The following is a 20724-nucleotide window of genomic DNA, read 5'->3' on the forward strand; positions in this document are numbered from 1 at the left end:
AAGAAAGTTAAAAAGAAAGTAAAAAGTAATAAAGTAAGTAAGAAGAAAGAATAAGAAAAGAAAAGAAAAAAAAGTAATTTATAGTGAAGTAAGTAGTAGTAAAGTAAAGTAAAGTAAAGTAAATGAAGAAGTAAATAAGTAAGTATATTTTAAAAGTAATAAGATAAGTAAGTAAGTAAGTAAGTAAAGTAAGTAAGTTAGTACGTAAGTAAAGTAAGTAAGTTATTCTCATATAAATCAGCACTATATCTGTAAATATTTATACATATTTCATGAACTTTCGAACAACCTTGTTATGTTTGTTTACTAAAGTTTTTTCACAAATCAAATTCACAAAACATCAGAATTACGTTTGCAGCTTTAATAAAATCGCAGGTAAGGTGTCACCCCGGTATAGAAGTACTTCCGGGTCGTTGTATCCTAGAAAGTAGTTCTTTGAAATTTTGAAGTTCCCAATTTAACGCTATCCCTACTTTGACATGTTATATGCCAAATGTATTTATTGATACTGTGTACATTTTTTGTCATTTCTGATGTCTTTAACAGTTGTTTTATGTGTGTTTTTCAGGATTACATTTCTGTGCGGAAGGATTAAAAAACTACACCAGACTGGTGGCCATGACAGATGTCAGTGGGAAATTTAAACATGGACTAGATACTTTGATGTGTAGCAAAAAAGTTCATCGTTGATGGTGGTGTTTTTCTGTGATATATTGACTGGGATAGTATTACTCTTCAGAAATACAGAGCTGTCAATGCTGCAATTTTGTTGTGAAATTCACAATCCATGTCCAAATGTGCTTGTTTTACTATACAGCAAAGAAGGAGAAATTATACCGGGCCGACACCTATATGGCAAATTCAGAAAGTGGAATATCTCAGCAACCATAGGGTTTACAGTCATGAAACTTCACACACTAGTAGCTGATAACAATACAAATCAGTGGCTAAAAGGATATTTCCAAGGTTTGTGAAATTTTAATTTTATTCAAATTTTAAAAATTCAGTAGTTGAATTTTCTTTGAAATTTGAGTAATAGTTGTCTCCTCTTGATTTGTCAGTCTTCTACTATAGTGCAAAGACACTGAACAAGCAGGAAGCTTTAAAAAGGCTATATAAAAGAAGGACACATAGTTTTTCACTTTAATCTTAAGAAAAAAATATAAATTTAAATTTCTTAATTTTTTTAAAAAAAATTTCTATTTCGCTAGCGTCTCTTTCCGAAGAATTTATAAGTATATTATATGTGAACATGTTACATAGTGCCGCAGTAGAACGTGGATGAACAGTGTCGTATGTGTGGAAGCTGTACATTTTGGACCGGATTGGTTTATAAATGAGGCTATAGTCGGTTTCGTAACAGGAGTCGGAGAGACTGATTGCTTGTCGGGCCTGGATCTCGAACCGGTCACGGTGTTATTACACTGATGTTTAAAGCCAGTCAGCAGGCGTCTGATATATGATATAAAGAAATTGCGTGGAATGTTCGTTCCCTTGCGTATGAGACGATAACTAATATTACACGAAATAATTATTTTTCTCATTTCAGTCAAATCGATGTGCTACCGGCATTTTGGCATTGAAGGACATTGCTTACCGGTGTGGCCGAGTGCATTTGTCGGCATTATTAATGTATAACAGTTTTCTTTACACTGACAGGACATTGGTTGTATTACACAGGGAATTACATGGAGGTTGCTTCAGTGTGATAAAATAGTTGTTGTTGTTGTTGTTGTTTGTGTATTATTTTATTTATTCATTTGTTTTTTCAGTTTAGAACATATTCCGAGCTTTCAGCTTCAGCCCGCATCAGGCCGTCGTCAGATACATTCTGCCTTGAATGGGATGCTTCTATTCTGATTTGCTTTTCAGGTTTACAACGCATGTCTGTGTTACTAAGAAAATATTTAACGGGGCTGATTTCCTGGGTCGGCCTCGTGCAGTTTCCTTAATATGTATTTGTCCTGGTACCGACTGGAAACACAACTTGACGGTATTTGTATTTCAGTTTTGCTCGATTCATTCTACTTCATTCTTTAGATAGGACTTTTCCTGTTGGGACTTTTATTCATGTTTTTCTGTATGTTGTTTTTTCATAGCATTTATGTGTTTCAATTCTTTTAAATGTGCATTTCAGATACTTTGTTGTCTGTGCTGAAAGAGGCTGTCTGGTAATAGTTATTTTAATATTCTTTTCACTGTTTCAGCTAACATATATGTAGAAAATTATTCAGTTGCAGTGTTTTAATGACACACTTCCTGTAAAGTTCCTGAACCAGTTGATATCAGAATGATAAAGAAATGATAGATGGTACCAGACTGTGAATATTATGTCACTTTTTTATATAGGTGTTCCTGATCACACTTAGAACTATACACACACACTCAGCTGTTTCTCAAGAAAGGCCGACACCGGTTCACAATCTTTCTTTTGTCATTTGCAGGCGATGAATTCCATATGTCAGAAGGAATTTAGAATCGTACAACCAGTCAGCAGCTACCCATAAACAGACCAACCTATTAAGTCGAGCGGGCAGAAGCTGTGATTCCCAGTGTAACACCGCAGAATGACGGCTAGTTTCGGTAAGCGATTTACATGTTCCACCGGTGCATTGCCCTCAGGTCCTAATGTCTTTAGTCAGAACTGTAGCCTAAAATGTCAGTAACTGCTTGACAGTTTCAGGGGTACCCTGAGCTGTGTCTGGCTCCAGTTGGAGTCTTGACCTTCCGCACTTGCCTGCTTCCAAGATGGCGCGGATCGGCTTTGCATTGGCGTTTCAGGCATTGTTCGGCTTAGCCGAAGAAATAATTCATTTTAAGATAGGCTGTGATGTATTGATCTGTTTACTTCCAGTAATTGTCATAAATATAATCACATATTGGTCTTTGCTTGTGGGTTTTGGTCTTTCAATCATTAAAAGTTTCATTTTTCTGCAATTGTAGTGGGTAAATTATGCTTTTTTACTAATAAAATTGCATATTTTTAAAGTAAATACTCATTTTGATACATCATTTTTCAAAATAAATAAGCTTAAAAGTTACATAAAACATACTATAAGCATTAACTAGCGATATCACAGTTGATTTCATGAAAATCTGATTGAAATTTTCAGAAGGAAGGCAAATTTTTAATGTGCCTTTTTTCTTCAAAATTCCAGTTTCCGAGCCAATTTCTCCGCAAAGTAGGTCTATGTTTGAAATGTTTCTGCGGGACAAAATTTTCTTTGCGATGACAATGTCTTGTGTAACTTTTCTCGCAAAACCTAAGTTACAAGATTTTATGGGAAAAATTTGGCTAAATTAAAAATTTGATAAGATTTAGGTGTCACCCCGGTATAGAAGTACTTCCGGGTCGTTGTATCCTAGAAAGTAGTTCTTTGAAATTTTGAAGTTCCCAATTTAACGCTATCCCTACTTTGACATGTTATATGCCAAATGTATTTATTGATACTGTGTACATTTTTTGTCATTTCTGATGTCTTTAACAGTTGTTTTATGTGTGTTTTTCAGGATTACATTTCTGTGCGGAAGGATTAAAAAACTACACCAGACTGGTGGCCATGACAGATGTCAGTGGGAAATTTAAACATGGACTAGATACTTTGATGTGTAGCAAAAAAGTTCATCGTTGATGGTGGTGTTTTTCTGTGATATATTGACTGGGATAGTATTACTCTTCAGAAATACAGAGCTGTCAATGCTGCAATTTTGTTGTGAAATTCACAATCCATGTCCAAATGTGCTTGTTTTACTATACAGCAAAGAAGGAGAAATTATACCGGGCCGACACCGTAAAGCGCACGATACCGTGGCTGGGTTGTGTAACTATAAACCACACACAAAATGTTTAGTTTTATGCAAAGTTATCAGTTTGTTTTGATTGCAACGAGCAATCAAATTTATGTGATCTTGTTATCCTTAAAATTTTATATCTACATTTACAAATCAAACATCTCATTTAAAACAGTTAGGAAAATACCTAATTTTACCTGACAATTGTGCAATGTTGTATACTATAGATCTGATCAAATTTTAGGGGCCTCTGTGACCGAGTGGTAAAGGTCGCTGACTTTTAAATCACCTGCCATTCACCGATGTTGGTTCGAGCCTCACTCGGTGCATTGAATTCTTCTTGTGAGAAAGCCATCCAGCTGACTAACGGAAAGTCGGTGTTTCTATCCAAGTGCGTGCTCGTGATGAAATAATGCAAGGACGGGCACCTAAGGTTTTCCACCACAATCAAAGCTGGAAGTCGCCATATGACAGATAATGTATACCTATATGTGTCAGTGCGACGTTAAACCCAAATAAAAAATAAAGAGAGATCAAATTTACTTAAAACGGATTTGTAAAACTATTTAGTACAAAAACTATTAAAACATCAACAACCTTTTTGAAATAAAATCTACTTCCTTTTCCGTGAATTGACGGCTAATTGAATTCAATGCTAATGAGATATTTTTAGAAAATGTATTCATTTAAATGAGGGTTTTCGTGCACAATGTGTCGTCCAATACAAAATGACAAGCCTTAGGGTAGGATCATTATCTATTATAGGTGGTTATGTTACCTATAAAAGGGAAGTTTAAATAATGTATCTACGGTCTTATGTTAATGTTTTATACAATAAGCTATATTGTGGCACCTCAGATTTTACAGAACGTATTGTACACAAATGTAAAACAATATAATAATACAAACTCATTCTAGTCAGTGAAACATTAAACTTTATTCTTCACTCATGTGGTTAATATGTTAATTTGATATTTGAAAATACCCTATGCAACATAACGTGTTGCCTATTTGTTTACACTGTGCACTATGTATAAACATTTTAAATTGCTTACAACTATCTTAAATGTGATTATTTATGTCTTCTCGTTTTCTTACTTGACAAAACTGTTATAGATTGTCATGAATAGTGACATCATTCAAAAAACATCTACATTACAACCCTGACATAATTAGGTGTTTTGAGGACGATCAGAAATCCATTGAATGATTGGGGTGTTATTACAATAGCAATACACATCCTTGCATGACAAAATTAACTTCTCCCTGTTTGTTGGTATTTGTTAAGGACAATAACAAAACACAAATATCTTTATAGTTAGGTCAAGTTATTGATGCTATGAGAAAAATAATTATCATAAAATTGCAAAGTAACTATACAAATCGGATCTGTAAAAAGACCCTTTGTAAGCATAAAACGTAACCAAGCAACATAATTGCAGACTCCGTTTGACTGCATCTGTTCATGAGAGGTAATGAAATGGGCAACATCTCTCACGTCCCCTAGCACTGACTTAAGCGGAATTCTAATACAGTGAAAATGAGTGTACTCTGTTATCCCAAAGAAAATATTATAATTGGTACGCACAATAAAGGTGTCTCATAAGTCAAATTGGCTTGCCCTTTCAATTAGGGTGACACTATAATAAACAAGACATTTACCTTTTATAAACAATTCTGTATACAGGTACATAACAAGAGGGTCATGATGGCCCTATATTACGCACCTGAATTTAGTTGTTTCCTTTGACGAATTTTTCAAGTTAACATTTGAAATTTGTTAAAAATTATACAAATGGTCCAAATATCTCTTTGCTGTAGCTTCAAAAACAAGAAAGTCATCAGAAGGTCAGGGTTAAGAATATTTAAAATGGAAATTGAAATCTGTATCAAAAGTTGTATATGTGGTCCAAATGTTTATGCTGTACCTACATAAGTAGGAAAGTAGGTCAGTAGGTCATAATTAAGACTATTCAAGATGAGTATTGTAATCGGTATAAATTATACATGTGGTTTCTATGCTGTAACTTATAAAAATGAAAAAGTAGGTCAGTAGGTCATGATTTGAACAAACTTGATAGCTGACCACTAGACAATACTAAATATCAGATATCTAAGGTCTAGGGTTTATAGTTCTGGACAAGAATATTTCTAAATATTTTACCTTGGCTTAGTTTACATTAAACGCCACGTTTCAACACTATTTCAGTCATATACATGCAGGCAGTTAACCTTACCATCTCTCCAGGAAAGAACTGGTACTAGAAACGCAACTTTCTCACCATAAAGATTCAAGGTCGACCCGGAGTGTGAACACATAGCCCTTATTAAACGTCAGTCAAATAGTGTTCGCTGTACAAATTGTGTTCGTTATAAAAACCTCGGTTACAAGGAACTAGTTCGCTATACGTATATAAGGAACCTCGGTTATAAGGATCAATTTTTGGAGGTCCCAAGCTGTTCCTGATACGCGAGGATTACTGTAATCAAGATAAACTTTCTGATCAAGTTTCGTAAAGATAGAGTCATAAATGTGTTAACAATCTTTTCCTTTGATTTGACCTGGTGAGCTAGTTTTTCACCCCAAAAGACCCAGTTTTGAACTTGGCCTAGAGAACACCAAGAGAAATATTCTGTGCAAGTTTGTTTATCCTAAAGAAACCTCTATTTGGCTGAAAGGACCATGAATTGAAAAGTATGCCTCTTTTAGGGGCAGTAACTCTAGCAGGGGCAGTAACTTAGAACCCATGATGGAATCTAAACGGTTCGTAAATTAAGTTGTGCGTAATTGTGGTTAAAATCGAATGTAAAATTTCACTTCTTTTGTGTATCGTAGCCCTTTCAGAGGTCAGTCAGGATCAGTAACTCCGGAACCTATGAATGGATATAGAGGATTCATCATGGAATCTAAAATCTGATTTATTGTTGTTAAAGATATTTTGCAAGTTGTATCAAATCAAACTTGAAATGAAGTTTCTATGTGACTGGAAAACCAAAATAGCCAATTATGGCCCTTTAAGGAGTCATATCTCTTGGACAAATGATGAGGTCTGGCCATTTTTCAAAGAAACAGAAATAATATGCCAATACAAGATGTGTGCATGTTTGATTTAAATCGATTGCAAAATTTTGTTCACAAAAAACTGTGGATGGACGGACGACGGACGAAGGGCGATCACACTACGAGACAGCTGAGCTTAAAGCAGGAGAGGATCTTTAGCACTTTCAAAAATCATATTCTAGGTATAACAATAAAAGTCATTTGATCCCTACAATAATGGCTCAACAATTCTTTAATGGACAAAACATAATTTATTATACCCGGGAAAGTATGTCAGTTTATGTTCATGAGCATATTAACACTGCGAATCTTTGGTGTGTTATAATATGGCATTATTCTAATGTTTTTTCCAGATAACTGCTATACACAATTTACAAAATTAAGCCAGTAGAAATTTAGAAGTTTGCTCTACTGTTTTTCTAAGCAAAAATAACAATTATCTTATTTTAACAGTTAACACAGGGGTGGAGGGGAGGGGTTGGGGGGGGGGGGCACAGTTTAGCTTAATATTCTGTAACATACTGAGTACAGTACATCTAGAAACTCAACACTTGGTCTACAGTCAATATTTTCAACCTGTTAATTGAAAGAAAACTGCATTTACTTGATTTTTTTCTTGGTTTAATAGTCAGGTTTCTATACGATTTTTACAAAATTTTACAATACTACTGCATAAAATTCAAATATACATGTACAAGGAAAGTATAAAAAAAAATCGAGAGTAAAACGTTGCGTTTCTAGATGTACTGAGCATATATCTGTAGGTTGATTGGATCACAGTATTATCATTTACTTTTTGACTATTTGATTAGTTCATAGTTGAAAATATTGTACCAGTAAACCGCAACATCTCATTTGTGAAGACTAATTGTTGTTTAAGTCGTACTAATTCCTTTAGACGCACGTGCGCATTACGTCACCGGGCTCAGGAAACCATGTTTTTGTAAACATTTTTAGACGATAATTTAACTTCTAGAAAGTTTTGCATAAAATACATGCGCAATTTTGATGACAACTATTACATCTTAAAGACAAAGAATCTATTTTACATGGTACATTAGATGTTTTGTCAAATATCAGTTTTGAGACAATTGTTACTTTAACCCACTGGAATTCTGGCATTCCATCATAAAACGCGGGTGTTTTTTGTTTTGCTGTTGGTTCAAGCCCCGTCAAGCGGTCGATTTACAGTGTGAAGGGCATTGAATGATTCTAATGCCACGTTTGCGTGTGTCTAAAATACAACAACAAAATCCATGGGCCATTTTAAAGATTTGCGCAAAGTATGTGCAGAGGTAGATATACTAGTATACTTTAAAAACCTAACAAAGCGTTGCAGCTTATTTTGACTTCAGTAAACAATTAAGTCCACATACTCCGTATAAATATGAAATATGATGACACCATTCGTATCAAAACCTGTCTTTTCAATGGTTTTAATTATCTGATGAATATGTAATGTTATACATTGACATACAAATAAAACAAATTATAAAAATACGAACACTTGAAATCAATATTCTTCCTGTTCCATGAATTGATAAATATTCAAGGCTAGCGAGATATTTTCAGAAAATGCGCTTGACGATGTTTTTGGAAAACCGGCTAACTTGTAAACAAATACGACAAGTTTGCACGAATATTGATTAATCGAAGTCAAGGTCAATATCTTATCCGCTGATTGTGTCTGCTTTTTACGGGAGTTCGAATAATGGACCTAATTACTGTTTTATACAATAAGGTCAGTATTGTGGCACCTCCGTTTTCGAAACCATGCATTTGTTACAGATGTGAAAAATACAAACGCTTTTATATCATGTATAAAAACATTCAATTATATTCAGTACACAAGTACACATGCATTCCATTTTACAGGACACAAACGTACCCGCATAAAGAGACAAAATGTCAGGAACGCATTTTTCTACCATAATGTTGATCATCGTCATTCTGTTTGAATATACATGGCTTACTGACAATATGCAGTTAATATTTTATAAAAAACTTATTACATGTGGACTGTGTAATGTGTTTAACCAATATTTCAATAGTAACACGAAACTTCAACGAATATGCCGAAAGGCCATTATAAATACGTCTGTAATTAAGGAATAATACCCGAATTACTTCCATTGCATGGAATACTTGTCTTCACTAAATTTCTAAGTTATAAATAATAGGTATTCATTATTTTATTTAAGAAAACTAGAAAAAAGACCATAGGATTTAACAGAAACTTTGTAAGAATACTAGTTCGATCATTTTAATGATGTAATTGTTGTAACGCAATTTTTTAAGTCAAACAGTTTGCAGTGTACGCTCATTACTTGATATGTCTAAATTAACTTTCGAATACAATAGACGTCGTTATGATTAAAATAGTCTTGATTCATCAGTGTTCGTATTCATTGTTTAATCAATGCAGCAAAAAAGTGGAAAAGCCACAGGTCGTCCAACACGACAAAAACGAAAATGTTGCAGGCTCGGTTTGATTTAGCCTGTTCATGAACGGTAGTGGAAATGGATGCTACCGCCCGCACCCTCTAGCCCTGGGTTGAGCAGAACCCCGCGATGCACATAAAACTAGCGTGTAATTCCATGAAATGCGGCGTATGGTCCCCAGTTAAAGTAATGGGTCAACCTTGTGATTAGTGATTTTAGTGATTGAGCCCTCTACAGTTAATCGCTACTCTTTTCCTATTTGATGGTGCGATGACTAATAAAGTGTAAGACTCCATGATGCTTTTCCCCTAAATCCTACATACAACGGACGGAGGGAGTTGAATTTTGTCTTGCAGCTTTCTTAGTCGTGCTCTTAAAAGTTAGGCTCTTGGTGCTCTGGCTTCGGACAAGTTGTTGAGTACACTGGTGTAATTATACCTTAGATTTACCTTAATTTTATGTTTTACTTAATTAATCTGGTATTTTTGCTCTAATGTTAGAGCCTTTCTCAGCGGAGATTTTATTTAAATTGTGTTGTCTAACTTGTTGAAAATAGGGTAAGTGCGAGGTAAATGCGTTTCCTTTACATAGGTTACTGATCGTTCCGTGGCGGTGCCCCTATTTTCAACTTGTTATCTGTCTGTCTCGTATTGTCTGTTGCATATGTTTTCTGGTTTGTTGTAAGCGTTTTTTCCTCCTCCTCGCCCCACCCCCACTATTGCCCCTTCCTTTCCCTTGCATTTGCACTCCTTTTTGCATCCCCCCCCTTTACTTTGAGCTAGTTATTGTGGTTCCCTTTATTTTGGCTGCCGGAATCCTAAGGCGGTACACGATTTTTTCCCCTGCTTATAGGGATGCGTTTGTGGGCTTGTGAGTCTAAAGCGTTGCTCTATTGTGTTTTTGTATCTTTCTTGACTGTTTTTCTATGTTACTTAGTTGGGTGTGGTTGTGTGTTTATCTTTGGTACATGAATGTCTGCGCTATTGTGGTTAACGTTGTAGTGTAACTGTGTTTAAGGAACGTAACATTCTCTTTGTATATTCATCCTTATTCTACTTTCCCCTTCAACTCCCCCCCCCACACCCTTTTTACCTCTTACCATTTACTCCCCCTCTATCTATATTTGGCATAAATTGATATGTACTTGTTAGATTTTTGAAGCAATCCGTCTGTAATATTTTTCCATTACAGCTTCTTTTTGTTGTTGGCCTACTTTGCAAATGCGTGGCTCTGAGGCTGTGATTTTGGTATTCTGTGCTTCCGAGAAATCTACCCTTACCTATTATCTTTTGTACAGTATATCAGAATAAATAGTACTAACAGTACATTTAACTGGTCTTTAATTAACTAAGATATCACACACAATGGTATATTGCTATGAATATAGGCATTGCGCACACATTTACAAGGCCTTGACATTACTGACGTTCGAAAGGTCATTGAATTCTTGGCACATGCGCAATAACACTGTCCTGGATGGCTGATCTACGTGAAGGGCAAAAGATTTTAAAACAATTATTTAAAAGATGAATTTGATAATTTAAATTGACAATATATTGTAGCAGTGAACTAAGGTTTTGCGATTACATTATATGAAGGTTTGTCAATATTTTTATTTTTTTCTAATATTCATTTCATTTTTCACATTTTTACATGTATTAAACCAGTTTATATTTTGCTAGATAGTTTCTATTAATTTGTAGATATTCGGTTGAGCAACGTTGTTGAGAAACTTTTTACAAGCGAAGCGATCCGGAAATTATTAAAACTATATGCTTGCCGAGTGTTTCTATTTTACTGATCCTGTGAGGTTGGGTAAAATTGTTGCACCTACGTTCCTCACAATAGCTGAATATTTAAAACATTTGTTTTTAGGATGTAAACTTAATCGAATATTGCCATGCAATAAGTATTATTTGGTGCATTATGTCAAGTAAGTGTGCATGTCAACTGCTGCAGTATGGTATGCTGACAATGCAGTTTTAATAAGATACAGCATTTATATGACATACAATAGTTATGAAATAGAAACAGAAAGTTGAAACTTCTTAGAATTGAAATATTAGAGCTTACTACAACTTAATGGTAGAATGTGATTAGGTACTGAATCCTGTAAGAGTCACCGCAGTGTCGTGTTGTTGTGCTATGCGCGACGGAAGGATGCGACTGGCGACTTTGATTATTGAAATATCTCGCGTAGCGTCGTACCGTAGCACAAAACTGTTGTGGATCATATCGTAACGTCGCGCGTCTTGGTACAAAATGGCATGCGTCGTTTCGTACCATCGCGATGGTTTTTATTACTTGAATCTGGTATACTGAATATGAAAACCTGTTATGTATTTATAAAAATCACATAAATTAAGACACAATTGTAACAATAGTTTGCAGATCATGGCGAATTCTACCCTAACATCCCCAACTCCTACCCTCCAAAATAGATTAGTGTATTTTCGTCTATAGGGTCTAACCCTTCATGGTTACTTTACGTGACACCTCGTTAGCTTAGATGGCATTATATACACTCCTTCACACGATAGAACCCAGCCGGTCAGAACTTTTTCAATATTTTGAATATTGAAAGGTTTTCCACCTGGTTCGAGCCCCTTTAATCGAGATATACACCCTTGTTGATCGCGGCCGGGGAGGCCGCGATCATATTGAATAGGTAAAGTATATGCGCACTGGGGAAAATATTTCATGATGGACCTGTGAATTCTTTACTTATGGGTGAAACAGGTCTCATAAGCGTAAATACGACTAGCTTCTACTGATTATAAAACATACCGTACGATTTGTTGTGAATTAACTGTTGTTGTACTTTTAGTAGTTCAACCGCCACCCTTGTTTAAGAGCAACATTTAAAAAAGCACGTTTTTTTCATCCTCAAGTAATAAGTAAGTAGACTCGCCCAGTTTAATCAATAACCCACAATTGACCGACCCCTCTGGTACAGTATCTAGACGCATAATCTAACTCTACACATAGAGCGCCTACTTCACCCGATTTACATTCGGAACATTTTCACGCGTTTCGGGCTTTATCGTATGTTTAACATGGGATTTTTGAACCGTCCAAAGATGTTGGAAATGTTTGTCTCATTGTTTATTTAAAAAAAAAAAATGTTACTGCTTTCATTGTCTATCACTTTTTTTCCACCCTTGCCTGAAAAAAAACAGTAATGAGTTTGTACACTGTTCAGACAATTGTGCTCTGTTGAAATTTAACCAAACACAAGTTTACCTGCATAAACAGAAAGCATGATATGTCACCATGCGCGGATCCAGAGGGGTGGGGGTGGGGGGACCGGAGGTCCGGACCCCCTCTGGAAAATCTTTAAAAAAGGAAAGAAGACAAGAAGGAAAGAAAATGTTTTTCGAAAAAGGCAACATTAGGACTGCATGTAAAGTATATGCGGCTGCTGCTACATACGACCCCGACATAATTCATATTATTCATCTAAAAGAAACTAAGAATTTTACCTTCAAGAAAGCTTGATTTTATCATTTTCCCAAATTTAACAGGTTAGTCCATAAAACTGTCCCAGAATGCAAAAAAATGAAGTGCTAAATTTCAACATTTCCAGGGTGGGGGCGGGGGGGGGGGGGGGGCATGGGATCGGACCCCCTCTGAGAAAATTGGCTGTGTCCGTGCATGGTCACTATACCTGTCCAGTACTGGACATTATGGTAAACGCTTCTTTCCTGCACAAATGACAATTTCGCAACTTCTGTCCGGTTTGTACAAATTTCTGGCCGCGATAAACCATTTGACTTGTTAAACATATTTGTGTAGGCTAAGGCTACAGTTTGACAGTGTGAGTGAAGAGACACTCTGTTACGTTTTGATCTTTGTTTGAGTCCCTTCAATCCAGGTACATACAAGTGCCATATATGGATGTGTAGGAAGATTACTCGCTCCGCAATCTGTGTAGAAGTCAATATAACGTCTTCGGAGGTCAGGAGGATCAAGTTAGATAATTAAATGTGTTAATTATGATAGGCCGAAGGTCCCAACTGGTCTGGTTCGACCCAAAATACAGTAAGGGTTTGCTCCAATGCCGTCACTGGATTCAACTAAGATAATCCTTATATTCCGGAAATACAAGGACCGCATAGAAATAAAACTTCAGATTTCTGGAATATCGCTGGACTTTGACCTATGACCTTGTACGCTCAAAACATCAAAATGCTTTGACCTATAATCTTCAAACTTTATAGGCACATTGCTTCGGGCGTATCTTCCTCCCCACAGTGGTGCTCTTGTTTATATTCTGGTATGCAAACACAAACTTTATCCTAGTTGTCATACAGACTAAGTTTATTTTATTCCGATTGTTGAATATATATCGATAAAATAATAGAAAAAACTTGTTTTACTATATTTATTGATGCCAAATAAACATTTTATGAATGTGTTTCCTTATCTTGTGGCTATACTTTGGAGGCAACATTCTAAGTACTCTAAAAGGCAGCAATTTGTCCCCCGACTGGACGGCCATTGGAAAAATGGTTATTTTTGTTTTCCACTAGACTATTAGAAAAGATTACCTTGATATCTTAATTATTCAAAACATTTTCAAAACAATAAAAAAAATAAATAAATAACCTAATACTGTCCAAAGCAAGTATAGACAGAAACGATTTCCCAGACGAAGTCGCCGTAATATTTAAATTTATGTTAAAATTATGAGTTAGTTTATGTATATTTTTATAATTCATAAAGTGCAGACATACCGTATTCTAATGCAAAAGATTCAGATAACAAATTGATAAAGAAAAACATCACGACGCACGGCGGTACGGTAGGATGCATGACAGTTTATAATGCGACATGACAATACGATGCAACATGCGACATTTTGATGCGACGGTACGACATGCCGAGCGACATTATAGCACGCCGTCGCGTTGTACCGCGTAAAGATAAAGTAAAGTTTCTTGTTTAGCGTGGGTAGTCAGCGGAAGTCCCCACCTGGAATGGATGGAACAACTTATTTCCAGCCTAGCCCGCGGCAGGCATCATACTTACATCCCAAGCATCCAGTCTAGGCCGATACTGCTGGAAACAACACAACGACAACCCTTGCTGGATTCCGTAATAAAAAGAACATTTAATGTATGTAAGCGATTTTTTCCATGCTTGAAACGATACAAAGGTGTTGAAAGAATAAAAACCGCTTTTCTAGATGAGAATCTTTGGCAAACAGTAAGTAGTTCATAACTGGAAGGTTGAGAGTAGAAAATGTCGAACATTGCAATGAAACATCTAATACCCTTTTTACGCATAAAATAAACCGAAATACAAACAGCTATCGATTTGTGCGTGATATTGAAAATAGTTAATACGAAATACATAAACAGCGACTGCCGAAATATTGGCCCAATCATGATTTTTTTGTTTTCAAATCTAGATCAAAAACGTATTAGTTACTTCATTTTGTTTATCATTTGTATGTTTATGTCTTAAATTACACTGACCTGGATTAAAAACGCAACGTTCATATATGACAAATATTATATTCTATTCTTACAATTTGTATCGAAATATTTGGATGTTCATTTATGATTACAGTGCAACCTCTGTTGAGCAACACCCTTTGGGAGATACAAATATTGACTGTTATGTAGAGGAAGTTGTTCTTGATAGGTGAATTTGATAGTATATTTCAGCTTAGGGAAATTTTGATGATGTTGTTATAGGGATGTTTTTGCTTAAAAGAGGAATGCTCTGGAGAAGTTTTACTGTATTTATTAAATTCGATCTAGTACGGTGATTTATTTTGCGACGAATGAACTTGTATTGTAATGAATGTTAAACAAGTGAATGAAGTATTGCCATGCAATACAAAGTCCCATACTGGAAGGCAACAAATTTTCTCTACCGCTGTATTATATAATGATCGGATATCTGTCAATGTTGCACTGAATATACAATATGTTATAACACAACAATTGGATTAAAATTTGCATAAACATAAATCTACAATTTCTGACTGCCTATGACATCTTTCAATATATGAAACACTATTTAATCTCAATTTTGATTAACATTTTACTCTAAAAGTGGTGGAAAAATGTAAAAAAAGTAAAATGTCAACATATTAAAGGGAAGTCATTATGAAGAAAATGCACAAACAATTTTCTTTTAAATGGGTCCATATGACACATGAACGCACAAATGTATATAAAAATATTAGACTGGACAGAAAAAGAGCAATGTTGACTTTTGACCTTGAAATGTGAACTTTACCTTTGAGCTAGGGGTCACATGTGACACTCATTATGGGGAATATTTGTGCCAAGTAATATTAAAATCCCTTAGTGACTGACAGCGTTATGGCCCAGAAAGAAAAAAATCCCTAATGAATTTTGACCCCCAAGTACGATACTGACCAAGGGGTCTGGGTGTTGCGCATGCCATGTCGTCTTATTATGGGTTACATTTATGCCAAATGATATTAAAATCCCTTTAAGGATTGTTGAGTTACAGACCAGACAGGAAAGAAGCCCGATTGACTGTTGACCTCCAGGATTGACATTAACCTTTCAGCTAGGGTCTGGAATTCGCGCATGGAATGTCGTCTAATCCTGGGAAATATTTCTGCTAACTAAATTTTAAGGACGCTAGGGACAGTTTTGAGTAAAACATTCCAATAATAGAATTTGTTCAAATTTAGTTTATGAACACAGTGTCATGTTAGAAAATGAATTATGAAAAAGATCGAAGTTCACCATTTTTGTTTAGGAGTTATCTGCCCTTAAATAGGCAAATTTGAAGTCAGTTTCAAGAGTAGATAACTCCTGAACAAGCAAGGTGACCCATGATTGTTTTGCATTTTTCTGTTTCTAACATGAAACTGTGTTAATATACAAAGTTTGAACAAATTCTTTTATGGGGGCATTTTTGTCCCGTCTCTCATACAAGAAACTGCAGCATGTATCTTTAAATCGTGTTTTACAGGACAAAGTTATGGATAAGAAAGGAAAATAAACCCTATTAACATTTGATCTCCAAGTGTGACCTTGACCTCTGAGCTAGGGTTATGGGTGTTGCGCATGACACGTTGTCTGATTATGGGGAACATTTATGCCAAGTGATATTAAAACCACTTGATGGATGACAGAGTTATGGGCCGGACAAGAAACCTGACGAGAACTTTGACTTCCAAGTGTGAACTTGACCTTTGAGCTAGGGTCCAAGTTTTGAGCATGACAAGTTGTCTTAACATGGAAAACATTTTTGTCAAGTAATATCAAACTTCCTTGATGAATGACAGAGTTATCGACCGGACACGAAATTGTGGACGGACGGACATTTCTACATCTGGGTAATTATGTGGCTACTCTATTTTTCCTTTAGCCACATAAAAGAAAAATAGCCACATAAAAGCTTACGGAATGAACAACTTCAAAGAAACAATAGAGTTATCGATTGTTCCTATAGTCACCTAAGTATAAAAATGTAATTACGGAATGACGGACGGACGTAAAAGCGCAATCCTATAGTCCCCGAAACTGGTTTTCAACATACGAAGTCCATGTTAACGCACCGTTAGCCGTTTTATTTCAAATTGCCTTAATATTCCGGAATAGCGTCTGTTAATTAAAATCGTTTCAGATTTTTTAGAAAGTGTGCATATCTTAAGATCTTTAAGTAAAGCGCTGTAACGGTACAAGATCAAACTCCATCCACTTTTCAGCCAACATACTTAGTGGCTACCCAAAGGCATATGAGGTCTTTGCCGTAGCTACCTTACGCATACATTCTGTTTCGTATCTTTTATTATTATCATTGTGTAAAAGCGAATCAGCGACCCGTACATCATGCTAATGTTCTGCACGACTGAGACTGAAAGATCTGCCAAGTACATATACAGGTATATCATCGAACAGTTTTGCAAAAGGAACTTTCATTGATAAAGAGTCTCCTTGGGCTAATATATTGCAATAGGTAATTCTCAGCTTTTGCTATTTCTCTCACAGAAAGCAAGAAAAATATGCCTCCAAAGCATTCGAAGGCTTCGATTTGGTTCGTTGTTTTAAACAAAATACTTTTCGTAATACCGTAACCGTCCGGAATAAATTCGAAACTAAGTAAATTTGTTGACCTTTATAAAGTCTGGCAGGTGTAACAAACATGACATGGCTTAACGTCACTTAGACTTGCAGCCCGAAGATAAATAGTTAAATCGTGTGTATATTTATAGCACCGACACGATAATCATCTTTGAAAGATAACAGGCAAGGGTAGATTTCTTGGAAGCACAGAACACCTCAAACACAGCCATAGAGCCACACATAGTAGGCCAACACAACAAAAAGAAGCTGTAACGGAAAAGTATCACAGACGGGATGCTTAAAAAATCCAACAAGTACATTTTAATTTTATGCAAGGGGAGGAAGGGGTAAGGGGTAGAAATGGGGTGGGAGTAGAAGGGGAAAGTAGAACAAGGATGAATATACAAAGGGAATGCTACGTTCCTTAATCACAGTTACACCACAACGTAAACCACACTAGCGCAGACATTCATGTGTCAATGGCAAACACACAGCCACAGACAACTAACTAATATAGATAAACAGACAAGTAAGATATTAGAACTCTGTAGGGCACCGCCAAAGACACACAGACGCACAGGCACACAAACGCACCATAAACAATAAAAATGAAGGCACATAACATTAATTCATAAAATGTCTATAAATGAGCCCGGAAATTCGAATTCTTTTCAATCATTTACAATTACCTTAAGACAAGCACAGAGACCAATATTCTATATTCAACCAAAACACAGAATAGATTTAGATTTATATTCAATTACATTCTTCATTATAAATTCTTGTTTACAATGAAAATGTCCACCAAGTCGTGATGTACCCATACACTATGATAATGAGTTTAAGTCGGTCAGTGACAAGCAAAAAATCTGTCTGATTTATTGATTGATTTCTATTTATAAAGATAACGATTCAAAAAATCACAAGGTTTAATAAATTTTAGGTAGAAGAGAAAAATAACATAAAGCCAGTTTCAAGTGCCAAATATGCGATTGTATGAGTCAAAGCAAATCGAACTTTGGTCAGGAATATATTAAAAGATAACTTTGGACTAGTAAATAAGCACGAGAGCTCATGTCTGGCCAAAAAATGTTCATAAACGAATATATCTGATTGTGACCTGATAGGTACAATATATCATTGTCGTACAAAACATGAAAGATTAATGTCAGTCAAACAAAAACCTTATATATCGGCACTATATAATATTTACTTTTGAAAATCTGAAAGATATTCATTTAACATTTTCAAGTATTATCGATTTCGTATTTTTCAGACTGAAGTCAGCTACTTTACCCAAAAGAAATTGTATACAGTTTGAACAACAATATGTCTGATTACTCAAAACATTGCGAACCGTGTAAAAATGGAAACAATACTACCATCGATGCAACAAAATATTGTGATGCTTATGAAGAATCATACTGTGATAGTTGTTCCATGGCTCACAAAACACAGAAGGCAACGAGAAATCACGACTTGACTGATATCGAACATTACTTTGAAAACGCAGAGCCGTTAGTACCATCTACCGAGTGTGAACCATGTTCCGAAAATGGAATAACTATTACTGCAGTGTCAAGGTGTCTGGAATGTAAAGAGTCGTACTGCGAAAACTGCGCCCGTATACACAAATCTCAAAAGGCTACACGTAATCACGAAGTTAAAGACCTTGAAATAGAAAATGAACGTTCTGTTTGTGAAGCGTGTAGCTATGATGGAGTAGAAGATCGACCAGCTTCAGCCTTATGTATAACCTGTGACGAAGCATTATGCCTTGACTGCACTAAAGTACATAAATCGCAAAAGGCTACAAGATCGCACCAAATCGGGGATAATCAAAACACCAATACGCAACCGCCTGCGCATGAAACAGATCAATCATCCTCAACGAAGACGTATTGCTGCGATCATTGTAAAGATAAAAAGAGGGTCACAGTTCTTTACGAGATGTTTTGGTTCTGTTTTAACTGCAGACAAGCCTTATGTGAAACCTGTACAAACGAGCACAAAAAGGCGCCCGAAACCAGTAATCACCATATTATCCAGTCCGCAGAACAGACGAATGGAAACGAAGTACAGGCGAATTCTACGTATGTATTGCACTCTTTTCAATTCTATTAAATGTAATTGAGAGTTGTAATATTTTAAACCAATACTACTTATTCTTTTCTAAACATCAGTGTATTTATTTTAGTTTTGGTTCCGAAAGCAGCTCGGAACATGGACATGTGGAAGACACAAAAAATCATCGGTTGCAGTTAAATGAACCTAAACAACATGATGATACTATGCATGACGAGAACCAAGTGAAAGATTCTGAAATGTAAGTTTATTTACAGTTTGATACAGTCTCACATTTTACGTTGAGAAAGTTAATGTAAGAAAAAGAGGTACAGTAACAAATAATTAAACAAGTACAAATGTAATAAGAAAAGTCTGCTTTTAAGAATTCAATTCAAACCCCTTTGAATCTATCGAAAACTGGACTTTTTTTTCATGTAGTCATTATATATATAAAATGTTTATCAACGAAACCGCTAAAAGTGACACTGGAAGCAGAGATATGGCAACAGTAGTGAAAGATTTGTGCCAGTTATGCCAGGAGCAAGGGCTAGAATCACCCGTTGTCGCATTTTGCTTTGACTGTCCACAGACACTGTGTGAACAATGTACAATAAAGCATACGAAAGATGAAGCTACGAAGTTATATAAGATTATGAGAAGGAATGACGAGAATCAATACTCCACTACGACAGATGATAATAAGTAAATAATATGCCCCTTTTTTAACATGCAGACTGATTAGTAATCTGGGTATTAGTAATCTGGGTATTATTATACAATTTTCAACATATTCTATATAAAGTGCATAAACATTTTGAGTGAAAAATAAAGCCATAGATAAATTGGCCAAATATGATGAAAACGTTAGTGACATTAATCGTCTTTAAACAGTAATAATTTAAATATCTAAGCGACTTGTTTAGAGTTTGATTTAGTGTTCATTGATCTTAATTTACAGAGCAGAAATCATGTCCAAACAAGAAGAAAATGAGAGAGATATGTCTGGCGTGAGTATGCATGTGCAAACTTTAAATAACGCCAAATAAATATTCTTTTTAGTACTTTAATACGTCAGTGTGAAATATTAAAACGAATAGAAAACTTGAGTTTTGATTAAAAAATATATATAATTATATCACAATGTTGCTAACATACAGTCCAAGGGCGCTATTATCAGAAATGAACGTTTATAGTGTACTTAGTAGTCCAAATAGTTTATCAGCATGATGTTTTCTTCTGCCGAGTCACGTTGGATAAATGCATTAGAATAAGACTAAGAAAACAATTCATAAATTTAAATCA

General features: G+C 35.4%; 1 protein-coding gene across 1 annotated transcript; it reads left to right on the forward strand.

Annotated features, from left to right (window-relative positions):
- The first annotated feature begins 497 nt into the window (after positions 1–497).
- On the forward strand, positions 498–2545 carry LOC128553710 (uncharacterized). Its single transcript, XM_053534883.1, has 2 exons — positions 498–966; positions 2445–2545. The coding sequence occupies exons 1-2, from the start codon at positions 690–692 to the stop codon at positions 2474–2476; spliced, it is 309 nt and encodes a 102-aa protein (XP_053390858.1). The 5' UTR covers positions 498–689; the 3' UTR covers positions 2477–2545.
- The last annotated feature ends 18179 nt before the right edge of the window (positions 2546–20724 follow it).

This window comes from Mercenaria mercenaria, unplaced genomic scaffold (assembly GCF_021730395.1).
Source record: "Mercenaria mercenaria strain notata unplaced genomic scaffold, MADL_Memer_1 contig_4230, whole genome shotgun sequence".
In the NCBI taxonomy this organism is placed as follows: domain Eukaryota; kingdom Metazoa; phylum Mollusca; class Bivalvia; order Venerida; family Veneridae; genus Mercenaria; species Mercenaria mercenaria.